At 43.1% G+C, this 23,455-nt stretch overlaps 1 protein-coding gene across 19 annotated transcripts in view; it reads right to left on the bottom strand.

Moving 5' to 3' along the window:
* Window positions 1-30: 30 nt before the first annotated feature.
* The window catches only part of JADE1 (jade family PHD finger 1), a 150,634-nt gene continuing 127,209 nt past the window's right edge, over window positions 31-23,455 (bottom strand). For 18 of the 19 annotated variants that reach the window (XM_046941074.1, XM_046941072.1, XM_046941070.1 and 15 more), the window contains 8 exons: window positions 22,859-23,016; window positions 19,148-19,335; window positions 16,094-16,305; window positions 14,804-14,971; window positions 14,094-14,210; window positions 10,614-11,144; window positions 4,434-4,551; window positions 31-3,573 (listed from right to left, as the gene is read on the bottom strand). In XM_046941074.1, the coding sequence (XP_046797030.1) occupies window positions 2,675-3,573; window positions 4,434-4,551; window positions 10,614-11,144; window positions 14,094-14,210; window positions 14,804-14,971; window positions 16,094-16,305; window positions 19,148-19,335; window positions 22,859-23,016 (2,391 nt within the window). In that variant the 3' untranslated portion in view covers window positions 31-2,674. The remainder of the gene's footprint in view (window positions 3,574-4,433; window positions 4,552-10,613; window positions 11,145-14,093; window positions 14,211-14,803; window positions 14,972-16,093; window positions 16,306-19,147; window positions 19,336-22,858; window positions 23,017-23,455) is intronic. The other variant, XR_006939248.1, reaches the window with a different exon arrangement.

Here is a 23,455-nt window from a genome sequence, read left to right as displayed (position 1 = left end):
ACTGCGCGTTCTAAAACACCGCTGTGAGCGTACTGCAAAAATGTACAGCATTTATTCACGTACGGACAAAAAGGCACAATTCTACCGAATATTTTAACAAAAAATACAGCTGTCTTCGACTAGGTCTTTATAAATACTTCAAAAAGGGAGGGGGGGGGGGGAAATAAATACAGGATTGGGCCATGTGATATAAAATAGTCATCTCTACATATACTTTTTGTTTCTACCTGCTCCTCTTCATGCACCTTCTCAATTCAATTCAGCCGAATGGACACCAAAGCCAGGCACGTAGTGAAAAACCTTCTGTACACGGCTTTACAAACGTAACGACCGCCTGCTGCAAGGCCCGCCACTCAGGCCGATACGCCACACAACCCTTCATTGAGATCCGCGTGAGTTCGGAACCTAACGACTGCCATGCCGGGCAACTGACACGAGTCCAACCAGCCCACGGGCCGTCAGTCGGCATCAAAGGTCTCTCGGTCAGGCTGCACAAGTAAAGGTAACATTCAGCAAACGGTTCCATCCCGACACAGTACGGGGTGCTGTGCTGTCACTGCCGTCCCTCCGCCACCTCCTGCCGACAGCTGCCCTACCGAGCCGGCCATCCCGCAGCCATCCGGCTGCTCTTGGAATGGGGGGGGGAAGCGCTTTTTTGGTTTGGGTTCAGCGTAACTCGAAACGTTAGAAAGCTTATAAACCTAAACATCGGGGAGCAAAACAGGTAAGGCATTCATTCTGCACAACACTAGCAATCGTAATAGTGCAAATTAACAAGGTACCTCTTTCCAACTGGTGTGAGGTTACACGCTAGAATCAGAATTTAGATTACTCCATCTATGGCTTGAAGAATTCCCCATGTGGACGTGAGCTGCTTACCGAAACAACGCCTGCCTTAAACGTGCAGTTGTATGTCAAGCAGAGCGACCTGCATTTACCGTCCGTCTGCCTGCTGCTTTTTGATCGCCTCGGTACCTCTATTTTAACACACCCCAAAAGCAACTACGTAACGTCACGTTCGCCAGCGCCCTGCTGGGCTTCCATCTGTGCAAGTCATGAGGTCAATCCAAATTCTTGGGTCCAGCAATGGTCTTTTCAAAGAACACCGTGTTAAACCAAACTTCCTTCTCTCAGCATCACCCCAGAAGATATCAAAAGGCTGAGACTTCAGAGTTTTAAAACGTGAACGACAGGGATACATTCTGTTGCAATATTTAAGTAAGTTACAACTTGCATAGCAAGACGGGGTGTTAATAAGCCTTCTTCTGATTGAATCTTCTGGAAGACTCAGTTACGGCAGAGCTCTACTGTACTTTAACATCTTCCCTGCTCGAGAGGCAAGGGTCTAACAACGCAACGCCAGTGAGCGTGGTTAACAGCAGGCTGGGCTGTTCTTTATGCCTGTGTTTCTCTAACACGTTGCAGCTGAAACCTTCGTTTCACCAGTGCATACCTAACTTAAATCTACGCAGAATTCCAAAACGTCCAGGCTCCTAACAATCCACTGTTACATGTGCGCTCTACTCGGTACAAAAAAAGTATCATAATGAACTGTTAATATTATTGCTCATAGCTTTCTCGTTATTGCCATTTGCAATTATTAAAAAAGTATGCATACGAGTTCCCTCTTCCATCAAATCTAGTCCAGAATAGAATAACTTTTCTTCATTTGACTGTAAAGAGCTAATCACAATTTATTGCCTCTCCATTTTATTTAAAAATATATATTTATGTCCATTTTAAGGTAACCCTTTAGTGTCATAAGCCGGGCTTTCCCAATACGTTACCATTAGTGCATATGTGGTGGGCTTTGGGAAATCCTACTGACTGGTGCCTTAGCATTTTGTTGCTTGAATTGTCAAGGTGTTTGGGAGGCAGGTAACGAAATGCTGACGGGTCATTCCACGGGGCATGGTGACCTGCGAGCCCAGCCCCTCTCTCAGAACTAAGCCACTGGAGGCTTTTCTCCACGCTCAGTCTGAGTACTTTTAAGCTGTTGCAGTGTAAGGCAGCTGCAACCCTGCCCTGTCCCTTCCTTTTTTTCCAGTTGAGCATCTCGGTCTCGGACTTACACATCAACTCTGGAGCTTACGGAGGGTTTTAAGCTGCCACTTGTGCTCAAATCAAATGCAACAACAAACATTCTGCAAAGAGAGGACAAAGACCTACCACCATCCAAGGCAAGTGACCGTTTGTAGCAGGGTGTAGCAGTGCAATATGGTTAAATAAATAACCATCTTTGATTCAATACACACTAGTTAAATTAAGAGCTTGTGCTTTTCCAGAAAGCAGGGGAAGGGAAGAGAATTTTAACAGTGCAGATTAGCGAAAAGGGATGATGCTGCCTAATTCCCCACTACCCACCCTAGCCCCCTAGATGATTTTGTGACTTACTTTAGTGTTCATCACAAATCCTGTTTTAGTAGTGATGCCAATTCTCTGCTTACTCAGGGAAGCTGCAAATAAAGGAGATTCAAACTTGTCACGGAATGGGCCAGGGGGCAAAAAAATCCAGCTTTAAGTGTATGTAAACATGTTTATACAGCTCAGGAATAATGGGTTATCTATTTGTCGGTCTGTAGCCACGTCTAACAACTCTCCCCTCTCACACCAATAAATAAAGTGAAGTTGGTTTGTAGGCAGTGACCACTGACCACGGTGCCCCATTGCCCGGTCAGGATGCCAGGATGCTTCTCCTAATAATGTCCGTCCTTCTGCTGATAGTGCTGTTTGGGCTGAGCCTCTGCTGTCTGCACTTTTTTTCAGCTACTTCGCTTTCTGAGTCGCTCATTTCAGCATCAGGGATGTACCCATCATTCTCGCTGTCAGGCTTCGGCTTGCTTTTTGCCCTATCCTTCGGTGAAACTCTGCCCACGCCCAGGTAGGGGTAACCGGAGTTCTGGCGGCAGGTCTCCTCTGGGCTCTCGCCTTGCTGTTGCCTCTCCCCCTTCTTTGGAATTCGGAATCCGCCCCAGTTTTTCACTGGGCTCGTGGGTGTCGTAGGCACTTTAACTACTGTCTGATTGGAGTTTATTTTGACAAGACCCCCATTGCATTTAGGCACTATATCCCTCCGTGTGCCAGGCGCTGACCTACCACTGGAGTGGTTCACAGCCCTTTTGTTTTCTGATTGCCTCTGAGAGAGTTCCGTGGGTCTCAGTGGTTTGTGGTTATGTTTAGTTTTTTCCTTCAGTTCTGTCTTGATTACCTCGCACTGTGGAAGATTGTCTCTTCTTTTTCTGTGGTCTGGCATAACTATGCCATTTTTCTGCTGTGCTGATACAATCCGTGTTTCTGCAAAGCTCTTGTCAAAATTTAACAAGCTTCCTGGAGTTGCACCATCTCCCCTTTGGCTGGGCTGCCTCAGCATGGACTTGCTACTGTTCCCAGAGCTATTACTTACTCCGTCTCTTTTGTGTGATTTTTTCAAAGAGTGTGTCAGAGATGTGCCCATTTGTTTCCTGAAGAATGCTGAATGCCATTTCAAATCCTCTATCTTAGGGGCATTGGGACCCAAAGATGGACTATTGAACAACACTGCGTTTTCCATTGTGGAGAATGAAGAAGGCACACCTAAAGGTAAAAACAAATTAGGTTAAAGTCAAGCAATCCATGTCCGGACAAATACCGCTTTTAAGTAGTACATATTTTAAAACTACTTCTGCCAGACAGGTTTCTTCAGTGTAAATGGGCATTTGGCTGCCTATCCAGCACCTTTACATCATGACTACGCGGCTACGTCCTGGTTTCACAACACACTGCAGATGTTGCTGACTTCCCTGCAGCCATCCTACATCCAATTATACGTGTAGCAAATACAATTCCTAGTGCTGTTACGTGCATTAAGACGTAGAAACTCCTCAGGTGGGGTAAAATAATCACATTGACTCGCTGATGGCTTGATTCTGTCTAAAATTAATTTGTTACTGAATACTTTGAGGATAATCCGAGTTAATACAGTAACTCTGAAGTTCCTCCTCTAGGAGGAAGGACTACTTTCTGTGAGATTACACAGAAAAAGTACGATGTTTCAAAACTACCCTACAATGCAAAGAAACACACACTAAATACTAATGCGGTGATGTTAATAAAACATAAAGCTAGCAGATACCATATGGCACTTGAATTTTAAGTCGTGGTCTCTGTCACAAGGAGTCATTAAAGAATCACAACGGACAGGACCTGAAGCAGCAAGCCATTCAGTGCTTCAAGGATAACACAGGCTTACCAGTTTCTATACCAATGTGCCCTCCATTGGAGCTATGCAAATTTTTATCTTCTTCCAATCTGCTGATGCATGGTGGACTACATACGATTCTAACGAGAATAAATGAGGTCTTGCTTGTCCTTCACAATCAGTCGTTAGACTCTACCCAAACATTTCAATGCCTATGCCTGTGGTGTCATGTGAAAAAGACAATGCCGAAGCATACCTGAAACTCTTTCTTGTTCCAACTGTTTTGCGTAGATGTTAAATATCTGCTCTTGAACTTTGCAAACAGATCTCTTGATTTTTTCCCTTCGAGTCACCATGTAAGTGAGATTACGCACCTAGAAGGCATCAAAAGTGGATGAGTCTCCCAAACACTTCTTAGAAGACAGTCTTAAATACATTTAATTGACAGTTTATCAGATCTGGGAGGCCCACACTGCAGAAATAACTTCTATGAACACTTGCATTGAAAGTTCCCTCTAAGAACTGAGCTAACATTGCATTAGGTATCGGAAGAATAAACACTTGGCATCTTGACATACTTTAAGCAGAGACTTGCCAGAGGCAGTAGGCCTTGACGAGGACATAAATCAGGATGCTTTGAGGATGTTGCCAACTTGGCAAGAAAACTCAAGGTCCACGTATCCTTAGCTGAACCACCTTCATTATAACAGCAAAAGTCACATCCATAAGCCAAAAAGCAATGTCTCTCCTGAGTGTGTGTTCATTCACATATTGCACACAAGGCACTGAATCCACTTTTCAGACAGCAGTTTTCTGGTGACCCCGATGGGACAGCTGTGAAGCTTTGCCCAGATAGTCTTGCTGGCTGCTGGAGGGGAAAGACTGTTTTCTGAACTCCAAGCGTGCACCAACCTATTGTTCAGAGGACTCTGTGAGTAATATCCCTGTCTGAAGTGGTAAGTGACCCCAAGGTGCAGCGCACGATAAGGAGACATTGCGTGGGGCATGGTAATAATAGCTATTTTGTAAGCTTTGTGCATGTTTGGACGGTGATGACTGGAGTGCAAGAAAGCATGGTTGGTAAGAACATTCTTTCTGAATAACAGTATGGGAACAGGACAGTCTATGGGGTCCCCTCTTGCTCTCTACTAGGATTCATCCTGAAACATGGGATAAGTGTGGTGAGGATCCTCTAACAGAGAAAATTAAGATGATATTGTACTCTATGGTGGCTATAGTATAAATTGGAGGATGAGGAGAAATGGCCAGAAATGCAGAATTCCAATCATAATACAGTCTTGGAAATTATTAAGTTTTATAGAAGGCAGGATAAACGGGGTGACATCTCACATGCAGATTTTTCACTTGGAGAAATGATCACAACACAAGGAAAAAATGTAAACCGTTGGTATCTAACTTGAATGTCTTAATGATGACAAAAAGGAATTACCTCAATGTTGTTCTGCTTGCAATATTGAAAAAAAAAAAAAAGGATAAAGAAGATGCATCATTGATGACTGAGAGAGGCAACAGCAGTGAACAGAGTGGAGAATGTAGTCCTATTGCACATAGAAATCGAGCACAACAGAACCCTGTAATACTGGCACCACTGTGACAGACAGTAGGACCAGAATGGTGCGTGAAGGTTACTTTTTCTACTTCAGATTTGATGAACTGAAAAGAATCTGCTGGGTCCTACTGTGAAAATCCTGAAAAAACATACTGATCTTTTAAAATGATAGTTGAAAATCATAATCCAGATGAGGGATACGCAAGCGCTGTTGAACTCTTTTTGCCAGAGGAAAAGAACTGTGCTGGAAAAGGCTCTGGAGGAAGAGGGGAGGCTACGTACAAGGGTCAGTCTGCTGTGCTGTTAATATAAGAGGCAAGAAAACTGACCTTGGGACTGAACATTACTGTTAGTGTACCACATGCGGTTGCAGCGGTGCTGGAGCAGAAAGGACACTATTGGTTATTCCTAAGCAGGATGGCGCAATACCAAGCAGTACTGCTTGAACAAGAGGATACAGCAATGGAAGCGTCCAGTGCCCCAAATCCAGAATCATTATCTTTACATGAAAGAGAACTAGCACATGATTGTTTACAAACTATCCAACAGGTGTACTCCACCTATCTGAACCCGAAGGTTACTCCTTAACAGAATCCCAGCTGGGAGCTGTTTACTGATGGATGCAGCTCTGCTGTGAAAGGAGAACAGAAGGCTGGGTACACCACTGTCAGTCTACAAGAGGAAACAGGCAAAACTGCTAGCAGTGAACACATCTGCTCAGAAAGCTTAATTAATTGCTTTAACTCGAGCCCTGGAACTATCAGAAGGAAAGTGGGCTCAGGTCTATACTGACTTAAAATATGCTTTTGGAATAATACAAGCTCATGGTGCAATCTAGAAAGAAAGATGACTGTTATCTTCCCAAGGAAATCCTATAAATTATAGTACAGAGATTATGAAATTACTTCAAGCAGTTAATAAACCTAAAGAAATAGCAGTGATACACTGCAAAGCCCATCAATCTGGACAAACCAATATAGTTAGAGGAAATGGAAAAGCACATGAAGCCACAAAAAGAACTGCTCTATCAACAACGGTAGGAGCCTTAGTCACGGTGAGAACTTTAAATATCTATAACCCTAAATATACAGGAAAAAAAAAAGAAAATGAGTTGGCTAAAATACTGAAATGCATGAGGAATGCTGAAGGATGATGGCTAACTCCAGTTTGACAATGTGTTATAACTCTGCAGACGATGAAAGAATTAATGGAGTGAACTCATAAGACGACAAACATGGGAACTGAAGCTTTAACTGAAGCAGTGAAAAGATATGCTGTAGGAATTAATATGATGCTGATCACTAGGAGTGTTACACAACAGTGTGAAATTTGTGTCAAAAGTAATCCTAAGATCCAAAGACCCCTTCGTGGGGAGGTGAAAACACGTTTTATGCCTGCAGAATACTGCAAATTGACCACACACTCACCTGAGCGTGTGATTACTGACCTACTGCACATCAGGTGACAAATCCACTTTTCAGACAATACCTGAATCATATATATGTGCAAATTTCGAGGAGTGCTGGGAATGCTTAAATGCTCTCAAATAGCTCAGCATTATTTGTTTCTTATTGCTTGAGATATAAGAGGAAATTATACTTTATTAGTAGTATGAAGAAGTGAAGAGCCATTCAGCAGAATCGCTCTTTCTGATGACCCTGCCACTGCACACGGAGCGATCAAAGTGAAGGGCAGGCCTTTCTATTCATACCACAGCACAACAGAGGCAGCAGGGACTGAAAACAAGGAGATTGCTTTGATTGTCTCTTGGTCTTTCAGAAGAACGTTACATCTCTGCCCTTACGATGTGACTCTGATTTAGACAGCCACATGAAAACTTAGCCTCACAACCACCACCATCCTACAGCTTAATAGCAGTGATAGGGACTCACTAAAGTTCGTGTGGCTGTTTCCAAGGCTCCTCTCTGAATTCAGCGTATAACATGACACACCGTTGCCTACAAACTTGTGGGCTGAGTTGAGGGGGGGAAATGTGGTGCGAGAGGGGTCCTGAAACCGAGACCTCAGGGCGAGGAGAGAGCTGCCCAAAGCTGCCAGGATCCCCCACTGCTGCCTGGTGAGTGCAGCTGAAGATGCGTGAACAAGGCCAGAAGCAGCAGTAGGACACCCATGCACATACAAAGGCAGTGGTTAGGATGGGCAAACATGGCACGGGGAGGAAGACGGCACAGGCAGTGAAGGAGAAAGTTCCTTCTTGTCTGAGAATAGCAGAGAGCCATACTCTATTGAAACAAACATGGAGACCACCTGTTGCAATGGTTGGGCTGAAGCGGAAACCCAGACTGGAGGGCCACAACAGTCCTGGGCTGACACGTGCATACAGATTGACAATCCACGGACAGAGCAGAGCTGCCCAGACTTTTGGTTGTGGGGATTCCAGAATCTAGGGGTCCCCCAAGGGCTGGAGGGCAGAGGGGGGTGTCCTGGGTGTGCCCAGCTTGATGAACTCTATGAGCAGGGGGCCAGGTTGCTAGAGGAAATCACCATGCTCAGAAATAATCAGCAATCAAAGAGAGAGATTGATATGTGGTACTGTGCAGTGACACAAGCAGACCAATAGCCCTGCCTTAAGCCCCTGCAAGGGGAAGAAGCTAAGCAGACTACCAGCCCTCAAGAGATAGACAGCAAAAAAAAACCATGCAGGATGAGGGAAATTGGATGCTTGTCTCTTCTTGGAGCAGGAGGAGCCACCCCTTTGCTCTTGAAGTGCTCCTAGGCAACAGATACAAAGCTCTGGGATGGAAAGAGGATAGGGTGCAGCTAACAGTTCAGATCTTGAAAGGGGCAACCATGTTAGTTCAACCACTGACTACAAGGAAGAGACCAGGGCTCTTAAAGCCAGAGGACTGCTATCTGCTCCTGCTCTCTCAACCCTGGTCACAGGAGGCTATAACTAGGAAATTACAAAAATATTAAGAGACTTTACATCCCTTGGAAGGACGTTGAGGGTATCAGGAGTACAGGTAGTGTTCTCCTTGATCACCCCAGTTGGAGACTGAGAGCAGGCAGCCTCATCTAGTGGGTGGCAACTCTGCCCCCAGCAAGGACATTCTGCACTGGATGATCTTTGAAGTCCCTTTCAATCCAAGCTATTCTATGATTAAGGAGCAGGTCTATTTTAATGTGTGAGGTTTTTTTTGCTAAGTTCTGCTGTATTAGATTTCCAGATCTTCTACAGCCAGTATTACAAATATTAAGTCACTATCATTATGCTATGGCTTTCAATTAGAAGGGATTCCTCTATACAGTCCATGGTCCTTTGCTCTTTACCTTTACCTTACACGATACAGCCACAGAACAACAGACATGTTATGGCCACAAAATTACTGATGTTATTAGGTGAACTAGATGACACCACTTAAAAATGTTTCTGGATGGATGACACTGTCACTGATGTCATTCATAATGAAGGCTAACACGTGTTTTCCTGAAGAGGATCAAAAACACTTAGGAACCAATTTTTTTTTTTTAGCATCCAAGTTCTCTTGGATGTTATAAGGGATGAGCCCCAAGTGACTGTTAATGTGAGCCCAGACCATGCCTCAAGGCAGTAAAGCCACAGGGAGGAGCGAGGTGTTTCTTCCCTTCTTTTAACTGACGTCTCAACACTCCTGGAAAGGTCCAGAACAATGTCTGAGAAACAGTCAAGTCACAGAAAGAAGTCAAGTGTCACCTCCTTTGGTTTGGCTGGTGTCCATTTGTCTCAGTCAAGACATGGCTCAGGTCTCGTCTTCCAACCAACCCCAGAGCTGGATTCAACTACAATTCCAAAATGAGGCTGGAGCATGGGAGGAAAAAAAAAAGTCCCTTCCCTCTTTTCTTTGATACTATAAATAGGGGCTGCTGAGGGCAGCTGCTGTCTTGCTGCTGCTATTCCCACTCCTTACTGCTGCTGCTTGTTTTCTTTGTCACACAGAACACCTCCATAGCCAGGCCTGGTGCTGGACCCAGGATGGATGATCTCTCTCTCTTTTAATCTCTTTTACTCTCTTTCTCTCAAAGGTATTAAGCAGTGCAAGGCTAACTTGAATTTCCTATAGAACTGCATTTTAGGTAGACAGAACTGTAGGAGGGCCAACACATACAGGATAACTGTTTTATAGGAATCTCTTATTAACTTGATTGTTTTTCTTCTTGTGTATGGACCTTATCTAACTGGAGGGATTTGCCAACCTGATCACTCTTCCTTCCATTCATGGTTGGGAAGTGACAGATGTATCTGTCAGTGAGAATAGAGTGGCAAAATATAAAATCAATGCTAGAATAATGTATCCTGTTTTGACACCACACTTTAAAAAACAGAAAGGATGCTCACATAATAATTTCAGATCCAGAGAACCTAATGATAAACTTAATTTATTTAACAAATCCAAGGGAAGATAAACCTTGAACGCACTGAACAGAAGCATCTCTCAACGCTGTGTCAACAAAAAACACACTGGCCCTAAGTCAAGGTAGGTTTCATATACTTTCCTGCTTGGGCAGCAAGGAGCAGAGAAAGCCCTTAATGACTGAAAAGGTTCCATGTGGGGGTTGTGGTACATTCCACAGCCATTGGTCTTAATCAGTTAAAAAAAAAAAAAAAGCATGAGTGCACAATCCAGTTACAAAGATACTGTATACTGCAAACTAAGAGCCCTGTGAACTAACCCGCTGTTTGGAAATGGTACTTGGTGTAACCCTAAATTTAGTGTTAACTGTCTTTTACCAGGCTGACAATACAACGTTGAGTTAGGACACAGCACGTAGTGCCTGCATGCAATGGCAGTAACTGGATGCACAGTTTAGAAACTCAGCTATGAAGCCCAGCACACGCTACACAACCACAGGCAGTGCAGAGCTTACCCGCTCCAGATCTTGCCGGAGATGTGTGAAGAGCTGCAGTCTCCTGAATAGAACATCCTGCTCTCGTTTGGCCAGATTATCCTCCTCATCCTTCTTTGGGGTAATCAATGGCTTATTGAAGTTGGCTTTTCTTTTCAGCTTCCAGTACTGATAAAGGAATCCCACCAGCTCCTCAGGCAGCTGCAGTGCTTTAGCCACTTCCAGAGACTCGACAAAGGTATAGAATTCATCCTCCAGCTGCTGGAGCTTCTGCTTGCGAAGACTGACTCTGTGGGCTTCCTCCTGGTTTTGATCCATGCTGTGGAAAGGGTCAATGTGGGCAGGAAGAGAGCTGTCCTGAATCCCATTCCCATTCTCTTGACACAGGTGGTCACTGAAGGTCTCATCATCTGCTCTCTTGGTGGAGCTGTGCTTGGGACAGTATGACTTAAATTTCACCTCATCGTTCTCTGCCAGTATGGTCTTCATCTCCAAGCCACGGTCAAACGCGCAAGTGACGTGAAAGGCTGTTCTGCAGTTCTTCACTGAACACTGCAGAAAGTAGATTAAAATTCATCAAGTATAAATTTAAGAAACCACAATGCCTAAAACTAAGCAGCCAGGACTGCTTTGAAAGAATCGACCCTGCTACCAGCCTCTGCTTCTAAGCAGCCTGTACTTTTTTGCTCTCTTTTAATTAGGTTTGAGATTTAGGGCTTTCAGGCCAGGCAGCAACCAAGAGGCCCAGTGGGACAGGAGTGGTTAACCCCTCCCTAGCCCAATCCCTCTATTCGATAATCAGCAAATCCACAAGAGAAGTGTTCTTACCTTGACTGAAGCCACTGGCTGAGAACAGTGTTACACAAAGCAAAATGTTCCCCCTTTGACTGTCAGTGTGAGAGAGAGGGAAAATACATCTTGCCGGCTCCAGGCCAGTTTGATACTTTTAATTAAAGTCTTTCCAGCACTTGGACCCATGCTACCCAAAAGGCCTCAACTGAATAGGTTATTTTTTATCCCATTGTCAAAAGTTTATAATGTCAAATATTAAATCACTGTCAATCACTGCTTCAATTACTACAGCCTTCATTTCACATGGGGTAGAAGAGAATGAGAATTCTTTTTTTATCATTTTTCTTCCTTCCCAGTGAACCACTTGTTCACCGGAGTGATGGGCATTTGTTCAGATGATTTAGCACTACATTTTGGTTTAAAGTAACCTTTTCTTGCAAAATGCTGTCATAGCTATTACCAGCCATACACTGAAAGGTTTATTTACACACACACATGCACACACACACATGCACACACGTACCAACTCACACCTCTCCTGCAAGTGAGAAGAATTTGAGGTTGAAATGAATGTTACTGATCTTAACTGTGCTTAACTCAAGCCATCTAACCTTAAAGAAAAATGCATTGTGCTCGGATGTTTATACAGCACTTTGTAAAGAAGCCAAATGTCTTGCCCTGGGTTTTCCTGCTCAGGTTGACTCAGCAGCCAGATGGCATATAAAAAGTATGTTAAACTGCAAAAGCTTCCAATGAACATTCTTTAATAAAGATAAACGTATAAGAGGAATTAAAAAGACCAACGTCTTTTGGCCTTTCCTCTGTTACTAACAAACAGAGCAAAAGCAGAACCAAACGTACAAAAGAATACTTCAGACAGTTTCTAGCTGCTATCATTTCGAGTAATTAGCTCTTAGTGCAGCTGATGTTTTACTGGGAGGAAAGGGACAATTCCGCATCACTGAAAGGAAATCTGCAGGACGTGGGAGAATACACAGCTTTGTTTTTGCCCAGCCTGATGCTTACCCAAAGCTGCCTGCTTTTCTAGTTATCATGAACACATCCTAACATCGCTCTCCAGAGGATCTCTCTCCCCCCCATTTCAGCCAGGTAATGCTATTCCTTCATAGCATAGTGGCTTTTTTTTTTTTGGTAAAACGTTCTTGTCTGCTGTTTAAAATTTCACAACACAAATCTAAGTGCTTCTCATTTCTACTCTAAATGATACCGAGATTTTTACACGATTCCTTTGAGATGTCAGGAAAAACTGGAATTATTCTTCTCTCCCCTGTAATTTCAAACGTTGAACTGTCTGAAGGGGCAATCATTGTGTGTGTCAGCAGAAGAGAAGTGAGGTCAGCAGAGAAGAGAGGTGTTACCAGAAGAGCTATGGAAGGACACCCCTCTCCCTCACACACATCCTCACATACAATGCACACATCAGCATTCAGCTTAAGCTACTACAGTTACCCCTCAGAACAGGTCTGGAGAATGGACAAAACAGTTTCTCTCGGTTAACAGCTGCCAAGAGAAAGGGGACAGATCTGCAAGCCGGTATTATATTTACACATTTATATGCTGTGGACAGATTTATTTTCTCTACTTAAAATCCACTATTTTATACATTCCTTGAATGGAACCAGACTGATAGGTTTCACTGGAACCACTGCTGCATTGCTGCTTTACAACTTTTTCGATGCCATCAAATGACTCAATGCAGAGGAAAAGGGAACACTTAAGATTTTAAACACTTTTGTGTCAAAGCCAGCTCAGTTGAGTATTAGAAGTCAGAATGATAACGTGGAACAGCTTTTATAGCAATGTGAGCTGGGAAACTTACAGCCAGGAGGTTGTTTTTTTGTTGGTGTTCTTCTTTTCCCCCATTGGAAACACCAAGAGCTCCGGAATCTACCTACAACCCATGGAGGAAATGGAGCCCATTTCCTCAGCACGTGGCTTACTTGAATCTTGGGGCAGACCAGTAGAGCAATCTGTTTCTTCCTTAGTGTTCAAAGGCCTGGTATTATGTGATCAGATACTCTTCTCAGTAAATTAAAAGCTGGACCAACAATAAAACAAGTCCAGGAAAAAAAAGCAAAGACCCGTAGTTCCACTGCCTCCTTTGCAATAAAAGCCAAGATTGAAATCACTCTAATCCCAACTATACTGAAAATCCAATCACTCCAATGTTTAGTACCTAGTTAGAAATTCAAAGCTACCACTAACCAATTGTCAAAATAAAGGTGTTCACTTCCACTGACTCAAATAAATTCTAAAGGTGCTGAGCATGCCCAGATTTTATTTGTTACAGGCAATGTACAACTCCCACTGAAGTATCCAACTTGGATTAGAAATTACCAAATAGAAATTAACATGGGTTTCAACACAGAAGCATTCAGCACTCAAACTTCCTTTTTGTATGTGATACATCACAGAAATATATTTTCTTCCTCTACTCAACAAAGTTTTACTTCAGTGTACTAATAAACCTATCAGCATATCTAGAAATCAGAAGTCCTGTGGGATGACTTGGTTATTTGTATTACAATTTTACTAGAAGGAAAGGGCACACTAACTTTCAAAAGCACTTTGTGTGCAATTAAGTTCATAGCAGCAAACATGAAATCAAAGAAGCTTGACTGTGGATAAACATCAGGCTTATCTCCTAAAAAACTACAAAACACAGAGTCACTCATGCTATTAAATTACCTGTATAGAAGCACCAACTTTTTCATTACAAAGGCTGCATATCAATGCCCATCTACTGCTGGGAATATGAGAAACCTTGGTAATGGGCTCCATCTTCTCTGGGCTTCCAATGCTCACCTAAGAGAAAAAGATTAAAAAACAGAGCGATTATTATACGTATAACTGAAAAAGGAAGCAATCTCAAAGAAATCTTGTACTCATACAAAAAAAGAGCAGCTTCAAAGCTACTCAGTTGGTAAGGAACTAAAGTACAACTTCGTTAAAAATTAGTTCCTCACTGCATGAAAACAGTTTCACGATCAACACCTCAATTTGAAGTTATTGCAGAGGATGAGTATTTCGGTTATGAGAACCCATAGGAATTCTTACTGCCATATTTAAACTTCCCCTTCTTTCCCCCCACCCCAATTTCAGTTTACAAACTAAATGGTATTTGTGTTAAATGAGCCCTGCCAGCAGTTCTCCCTTCTGACAGCCAATTCTGATTGACAAAGGTTAATGCAATTACTTTCTTTTCAGATGACGCATCATCCTGCCAGATTCTACACCTAAATGAAAATCTTTGATACCACCTTTCTAAGTACCACCATATATATGTATGCTCATCACTGCAGCAACACACACACTAGGCTGGACAATGTTTTAGACAGATTCTTCTCTCCCAGAATCTGCTTCTCTGAACACGGGCACTCCAGCAGATCAGCACCTACCTCTGGAATCCATAGAGCACAGCTGACGTGAACCCATTTGGTGCCGCTGCGGGTCGGCTTCATGGCACCACCCTTCTTGGGACACAGCAAACACTTGGGCTGAACACCAAGAGCACAGGTCCTGCACAGCCAGCTGCCTTCTGGCACCTTCAGGATACCGTAACAGGCCTGTACTCAGTCACAAGAAAGAGAAAGAAGACAGAGGATACAGCATGCATTTATGCTACTTCTTAGCTGTTTACATGTTGTCTTTCAAAACTCTCAAGATACTGTTCATGGAGTTGATAACACTATAGAAACATCAGTTTGTAAAGAATCTTGGGACACCTTCATGCACTTAACCGAACACGAGCCATTCACTCCTCTAACAGACCCTTCGCTGACAGAAGTCATGATCAGCTGCTATACAGAAGAACACTGTCCACTCTTCAACCAGGAATTTGTTCACCCCACTGAAGAGTAAGGCAAATGCCAACAGACAGCTCTGCAAGCAGTGAGAGAGGATGAAGTTCAGAATCACAAAGACTACATGTACCAGGAGATGAGCTGTATCTATTTCACAAGACAACAACTACCAAGTCAACAGCACTGCTGTGTGATATCCAGTGCTATTCCAAAGCACTGTTTCTTCCTTGTTATTCAGAAGAAAAAGTGCAAAATAAGCAACTAAGATCACTTTCTCCCCCCCCCTCCCCCCAAAAGACTGTCTTTATGGAGACCTCCATCTGATACTCTCAATTTTAACCTTCAATTTTTAGATTTGATGTGATCAGAGACTAAAATGAAACTGTTACAGGTCTAAAAACATCAAGGTTACTCTCAAGAGCACTTTGTAAAATACCTTAAAGCTTGTAGGTAAGATCTGTAACTTGCAGTTTTCTTAGAGGTATTTCCTTACTGTTTGTACCAATACATCTAAGCAACATGTGCAAGTAAACGCCACTCTTGCCTATGAGACAACACAGCTTTCCAAATGCTGAATGACAAAGCAAATTCCTTTGAGTTTGGAGGAAGGACAAGCTGAAAAAAAGGCATCTTCCATACTAAGAAGCAGCCAAGAAAACAGGTATGCCAGAATTATATCTGCTGTTCCGGGCTAAAAAGGCTTCTAACCTGCCACAATTTATCAATTCTGTTGTTTCTGATTTCATCCCACTGCTCAATAGAGAACTCTGCACCAGCTTAGGAGATCAGTGTCTGTCACTGGAAAAATCCGATCTATCATCTTTAGCGGTTTGGCTGTTTCTGTTACCACCCCTACACTCCCCTACAGTTCCCCAGCTGCCATACCTGGTGCACACAAATATTGCATTTGTCACAAAACACCATTTCGTTGCCATCTTCTCCGTCTGGAGACTGACAGACATCACAGACAACATCTTCATCATATTCAATCCCAAGTCCTTCTTCTGTCTCAATAGCATGATTCATGTTATCATAGCATCGTTGTTCAAACTCTTCTATGACCCTTTCCATTGTGTATTCATCCAGCTCGGGCATCCCTGGGAAACAGAATTTGTTATTTAAAGAGAACAGCAAACCACAACGGATGACCATGCACAACTCCAGCTTCAGAGCAACGGTTGAGTAGATATAGTCCAGCTCCTCCCCACCCCAAACACACACATTTCATTTCATCTCTAGACAATCTTGCTCATTCCAGCATAAACAGTTTCCCAACAGGAAAAAAAAAAGCCAGGAAGTCACGTAAGTGTATTAAATTAACAGAAGCATCATATTCAAATCAATTTTTAAATATCCTCTAATTCTAACTTCCTACACTTGTTCTGTTTTTTCCTTCTTGGACAGCATTATCTATGGTGTCATAGATAATGCTTTTTGTGACATAGATGTTCAATCTCTGGTAAAAGACTTGAGAGTGTTTTGAACCAAAACTTGATGAAAGAACAAAAAGCAGTGACAAACTCTGTTTTAATACTTGTAGCAAACTTACAGTTTCTTATAATGGTTAGCTTAAAAAAAAAAAAAAAGAAAGAAAAAGAGTGAGAGTTCTGGCCCAGTCAGTGCTTCTCCTCTGTCTCGCATTTCTCACTTGCCATGAGAGAGAGATGTAATACTTCCAAAGCTGGTAGTACACCAAGCTTTACCACAAAAACATGACACACAAACACATGTGAAACTGAGAAAAATGTATTACTAAAAATACTCATTTTCCCCTTGCAAAGTCAGTTTAGAACAAGAATTTCCCTGTTATTCAGTCACTACAATGAAGTGTAGGCTTAGGATGACATCCTGCTTTGTCCAGCTCCTAATGCCTAGCACTCACTGTGACATTCAGAACATAATAACCTCACAACGTGTGCTTCAACATGAAAACCCTCCTTTCAGCTCTCCCTGTGAATAACTGAGCCACACACTGCAGAAGAAAAATACCTCCCTAGATCTCCAGTTGGAAAAGGAACACTCTACAGAAGTACATCTACCTCTTTTATGGATAGGTAAACACTTGTGGCAGAGTTCAGTGCATTTCCTACTACAAAGACTGAGCAGCTGAAAGGCAGCAAATGGGAACATCCCAAATCCCGCCGATGAACAAGTGAGCGTTGCCCCGCAGCCCACAGACATTACAAAGGTAAAGCAGGCTATTACAGGAGTTAGAGAAGTTTGCAAGTAAATTCTAACTTCATGATTACTATCGCTTTACAAAAAAACCTCAGAGAGACATCGCTGACTGTGCATTGGTAAGAGTTATAAGAAAGGAATGAAGGCGCTGTGGCTTCGTTTCAAAGGTTTACATTCAGCCTTTTAAAGAAAGATTATATGTTTTCAATACCTGAAACACTGCAGGTATCAAAGAAAACACCGGGAGCTCATAGCTGCAGGCACATCATAAAGCAAGTGCTACAATTGTACATCAGGAAGCAGTTCACTTCTTAATGCCCAGGCATGATGTGTTCATGTGAAGAGCTATGTGCTGCAGCACCCCACACCCACACTGCAAGCAGGGTGTTTCTGACAGCCTACATCTTGGTCCTACCTGTAGGGAAAGTATCTGTGGTGTGCCTATGGTGTCCATCTGTGGTGTACTGTGGGCTTCATGTACAGGTACAGATCTACATGACAGAGAGCCCCTCTTGTGCATTTTATCACAGCTGCTATCACACTCAGTTTAACACTGTGGTAGATCGCCTCTGGTTTTGGCAAGAATAAGGATACCTTATTTATGTAATTGATAGCCATCTATCCAATAAATCATACAACGTATTTTCAAGTTTTCTTTGTAAAAAGCTAAAGAGACTTTTTGCTGCTGCTTTCCTGATGGTACCTGAAAAACTTAAGCTCTTAAATCAACTTTTTTTTAATTAGTTTTATTATTAATTTTCCAAGTTCAGTGCCAAACCTGAACAGAGATCTTGGAAAAAAGGCTTGGCTAAGAGATCAGGTCAAGTCTGGCTCATCTGTTTCTTCCATACGTGGGTTTAAAAAGGAGAGACTTTCAAGAAGTTATAAATGGTCATCTTGTGGTTTATCAGGTCTTGAGCTGCACCACACATGGGCTCAAGCCATGTTAACTCCTGAGACTAGGCAGAGCAGGGAACTGCCACAACACGAAGACAGATCAGCAGTGTTTACCACCACATCCAAACCCCTTCCACCTGGCACAGCATCTTTTCCATATGAAAACAATATAGGGAAAGTTCTGTGCTGACTTGGAGACTCTCCAGTTCTAGTGAAATCCACCCCAAACGGATCTTTCATATAAGTAATCTTGTTCCTTCCCTGCACCTTCCTCCACACAATCTATCCCATAGGAAGGTAACGTTTGCTCTCCCCTGGTGACAGTTGCTCTTTGTGCTTCAAAACTGGAGCACGCAAAGCAAATCTTGGGAGGTACCACAAATAAATCACTGCAAGAATTCCTTATTGTTTCATTTCCTGTGTGATCAACTGGCCTAAGTTCGCTGTACCTCCTAAGACTCCTTTTCTACTTTCTTTGCACTGAACATCACTATCTGAAAGGAGGCTAGGGATATATTTGCAGAGAAAAACACATGATTAATGCTGCATGGATTGCTAGCCTTGATGGCAAAATATAGACTTTGTGAAAATCCCCTTGTGAAATAGGAAGTACCAGAGAAGACCATGTGGCCAGATTCTGATCTGGTCTAAGCAGATACAACTCAGTGGTTATGAAGACACATATATTAGGGCTTAATTACACCAGGACTGCAGCAACCTGAAGGTGACCACCTGCTCTTCAGACCTCTAATCACCTCTTTCCACCACTGACCCCCCCTCAAAAATTGTTCTCAAGTTTGCCAGCTTTGAGACAAAACAAAAACGAAAATCAAAATAAAACCTGCACAAATGCTCACTGCTTACCCATTTCTTTGAATTCTTCATTGGCAAGTTGCAGCCATGCTACATCCACGTCACTGAGGTCGTAGCGGCACACGCTGTCAGCTAAGGTTCGAATGTCAACGTAACCCAGCTCTGGAGGCTTCGTGCCTGATGAAGAAATATACTTCCGGGGACGTGTAAATGTGACAGCTTTTGTCTCAGACACAATCCTAAAACAAAGAGACAAGCACACACGAGGTAACTGGGGTTGCTGAAAGACCCGTTTCTGAAGAATTCAAAATGCCTCATTCTAAGTGGCTAACAATCAATAGTAATCTTCTAAGTGTATCTTGCACCACTGAGAAGGGAACAGAAAACAGTACATAGCAATTTTATAAAGGATTTGCAATGTTATGAGAAATTAACTGGAGTTGACTAGAAATCCATTTTGCTACCAGAACTATAAATACAATGAAAAGACTGAAGGACAGAACTCTGGCTACTCTTACCTGAAATTCATGCTCCTTTAGAGCTAGAGTATATGCTGTATTTATGTAGCAGTGGTTGTCATATACATGTGTTAAACTATTCTAGGACTTTAAAATCCATCTGCTAACTACCAATCAACTACAAATAAGGAAATGAATTTTCATGGTATATTGCTTCTGGGTGTTTGGGATGTGTGTGCAGCTACAGCACCGCCACCTTTTTGAAATTCAGAAGAACTTTCCACAGAGAATCAGCAATTCACAACAGCTCTCCCTTCACTTACCCAAGCAGATCCAAGCTCTGGCATCCTGGCTCTGCATTTCCTCTTTTACAGTCACTAATCCCATGCTGCATCAAACCTTTTTGTGCAAGTATTAATCAGTAGCCACTGAAACCCATCTCCCCTCAGGGTCTGGAGGCTCCAGTTGACCAACAAATAAAACATGAGAGTGTATCTGAGCTGCAAGCCAACTGAAATTTTGCTTGACAGCAAGCACTGGTTCTGGGGACAGGACAATACCTATAGCACATAACTTATTTTACATCAGATTCTTGAAATACTGCAATTTCACAAAGCCAGGAGCTGTGGGCAAAAATGCAATTTGCGAAGGACAGCAGCCACTCTCCCAGCAAGCTGAAGATTTGCCTCCAACTGCCAGACAACTCTGTCAGTACAGCCACAGCATGCTCCTCCCAGTAGAGGATGCTGCACCTTCTCTGAGTTACCTGCACACACTAAAATAAATTCCTCATGCAGCACTGGTATTGAGGACTTTTTTTGTGCTCCAGCCCTATGTGGGAGGAGATGACAACACGGTGCAGACAGAGCTTTCTGCTGAGAACAGCCTAAGCTTCACAGCAAGGAGGATGTCCTCCACTCTATTTTGCTCCCAGTTGTGGTCCTTACCATAGAAAGATCTCCTGATCTGCGATTAGTATATCTGCACATGCAGATCTCTCGGAACTCTCTACCTATTTCAGTCTCCTGCACAGCCCTAACTCTTCCCCTCACCTAGTCTAATCCAGACAACAAATCTGAGAAATCACAGACAAGAGCCAAGCGCTGAATTCTGAGCTTCTATGGTGCAGAAGGGATTTGTGGCAGAATAAGAACTTGAATGATTTTGCCAGGCTAACGGCATTGCCAGGGCTATCCCTGGTTATACTCTGAAGTATTAAAATATTACAGGCTACTACATCTCATGGAGAATCTATTTTAAACTAGGCACTGCTCATTGAATCTTCTGTACCATAAATTCCTTCCCGAGTACCTCTCTGCATCGAAATTACAACCTCTGGGCAGCATGCTGCACACACTGACTAGATGATGCTGTAGTGGCACAAAAGAAATAAGCAAAGGTAATTTGGCCTCAAAACAGACCACCTTCATCTCTTTATTTCTGTGGCAGAAAGAACTAGAAAAGTTGTGACATTCCAAAAAGGACACTGAAATGAATTTTCTGTCTGAGCACATGCTTACGCTGAGGCCCCACATGGTCTTGCTTCTCTCACCACCCTGCTGGACTCACTCTCACCACCCTGACCAAGCTCTCTGTACTGTATTTTCCTTCTGTTCTATACCAGCTACTATTTGACTACTGCTGATCCAGTGTGCAGTAACCTCAACACTCCCTCCCACAGTTATACACAGAACAGTGCCAGGACTCCAGTATAACTATGGCAGGGCTTCCCAAGTATGTTGTGAGAGGACAAACAGGATAATTCTCAGGCATCAAAAGGCTGCTGTGCAGCAGGTATTTACCAACACAACCATTCAAGACAGCTCAGCACCACAAAAAAAGTGATGCTTCCATGCCAGCATCAAACTTCTGGGAACCCTCTTTTCCTGTCCCCTTTCCAGAGCACACTCTCTGTTGGCCCTTCACAGAGAACGGCTGCCTCTTCAGTGAGCACCTGGACCTGACAGAACCACCAAACCACCTCCTCAAATGTAAGGCAGATATAGGTTGGTGGACACCAGGGAAGGTCTCCTTTCAATAAAGCCCGCTGGTTTCCTGGCCCTCCTGCAGGCTTGGAAAATGCTTCAAAGAGAATACAGTGAGAACATGAGCATGCGTGTACAGTGTGTGGACATTTATGCAGGTAGTGGGTGAGGCCAGTGTGGAGAAAGGTGCAAGCATGTGTGTGTGGGAAGGAGGGAACTAGATGCTCCTGTGCCCTGAAGTACATAGCAGATGGGGAAGTTCTGAGCTCTTCTCTCAGTGCTGAGCTCTCCTCAGAGCCCCAGGCCCGATCCTTCAGAAGGTGAAAGAAGGAATGGGTTCATCTGTTATGCAAGCAGGTTTTTTTCACTGTACAGACCTGGTGAGGCCATGCAGCAGTCTACATACAGGTTTGTGCAGAGAATGCAGAAAGCACGAACAAGTGTTCCTGTAGTTCCACTACTCTGATGGTAAAGCCACCAGAGAAAGCCTTAATAGAAGTGGTATTCCGTAAGATTTTTTTGCTGCATGTCAGAGACTGTTCTGGCCCTGTTGGCACTGGTGTGTCACTTAGTAACGCCTCATGCACCAGACTGGACTTACTCAGAGATCAAGCTTGCGTAAATGGCAATAATCCTTTCCTCATGTCTCCTAACTCCAGTCCTAACTGAGCATAAAACAGATAGATGGGCTGCAAAATGCTCCTGCCCTTACAAGTGGACTGTTTCATTTGAAAAAGAAAACAACATCTACGCGTAACAAACAAGGGAAGGAAAATAAGGGTTTCTTGGACAAGAACAGGAAAGTCTCACATTAACATATTGTTACATGCACATCTGGATGGTTCTTACAACAGCTAAAATGAACAACAATGTTCTAGGTTAGTAAATAAAATGACAAAAAAAAATTAATATAAAACGACAAGAAAAAAAATCTGTATTTTCTCTAGCCCTTAAATTTGGCTTGTCTAATTGTACCTCGAAAAGAAGCCTACGGCTTGGAAGTAAGCACAGGACACACCATACAGGAAATTCCCAGCAATGCTGAGTGAGATCAAGCCTGGGTTTAAAACTGGAAAGTATTTTTAAGGCTTTGTCATCACCCTCCATCCTAACATCAAGCCAAAAATGATTCTCTGACATTGATATTTCAACACATTGGCAGAAGAGGCCCAATTCTCGACTGCTGTAACCATTCAGAAAGCTGAGACACGTTGCTCTTCCTAGCTAGATAATGTGGAACAAAGCTCAAGAAGCCAAAGCAACATAGACATAAGCTGCTAGCAAAAATATGTATTTGTTTACATTCCTCCAAACTATACCTGGCTACTGGTTCTGGGATGGTCCCTGGGCTAACTGGCACCTGCACTCCCTTTTCCCACTCCTGCCTCCAGGGGTCTGCCAGCACATAGTATTCATCAGGGTTCAGCTGGAAGGAGTCATGTAACTTCATGGCAGTGATCAGGTCCGTTCTGAACACCTGCAAAGAGAGTGACCAAGAGAGAAAAATAGAGACACTGACATTTGATATTCACACTCTATGATTCACACTCCAGGGTAACCGTGGAGCACAGCGCATAACAAGGTCACTGTATCAACAGTCAACTAACCCATCCCACTGCAGGACAGAAGTTTAGCTTCATCGCAGAGAAAAGGGTGGCAAAAGGTGCAAATACTGATACGATGACTTGAGTTACCTCCTCTATGAGTCCTGGTGTTCCCCCCACACTGGAGACATGATGCTGTATGATGCTACCCAACTTGACCTCCCTCTTGGCTACAATAAACACCACAGGAGCTTTTAGTCTTAGATCAGCAGCATAAGGAAGACTCAATTTTGCCCAAACTACTACTAAAAAAAAACCACACACACACAAAAAAAAGACTATTTGAGCTCTGACTAATCCAAAGGCATTCTA

Source organism: Gallus gallus, chromosome 4, assembly GCF_016699485.2.
Source record: "Gallus gallus isolate bGalGal1 chromosome 4, bGalGal1.mat.broiler.GRCg7b, whole genome shotgun sequence".
In the NCBI taxonomy this organism is placed as follows: domain Eukaryota; kingdom Metazoa; phylum Chordata; class Aves; order Galliformes; family Phasianidae; genus Gallus; species Gallus gallus.
This window is presented reverse-complemented; position numbering and strand designations above follow the sequence as displayed.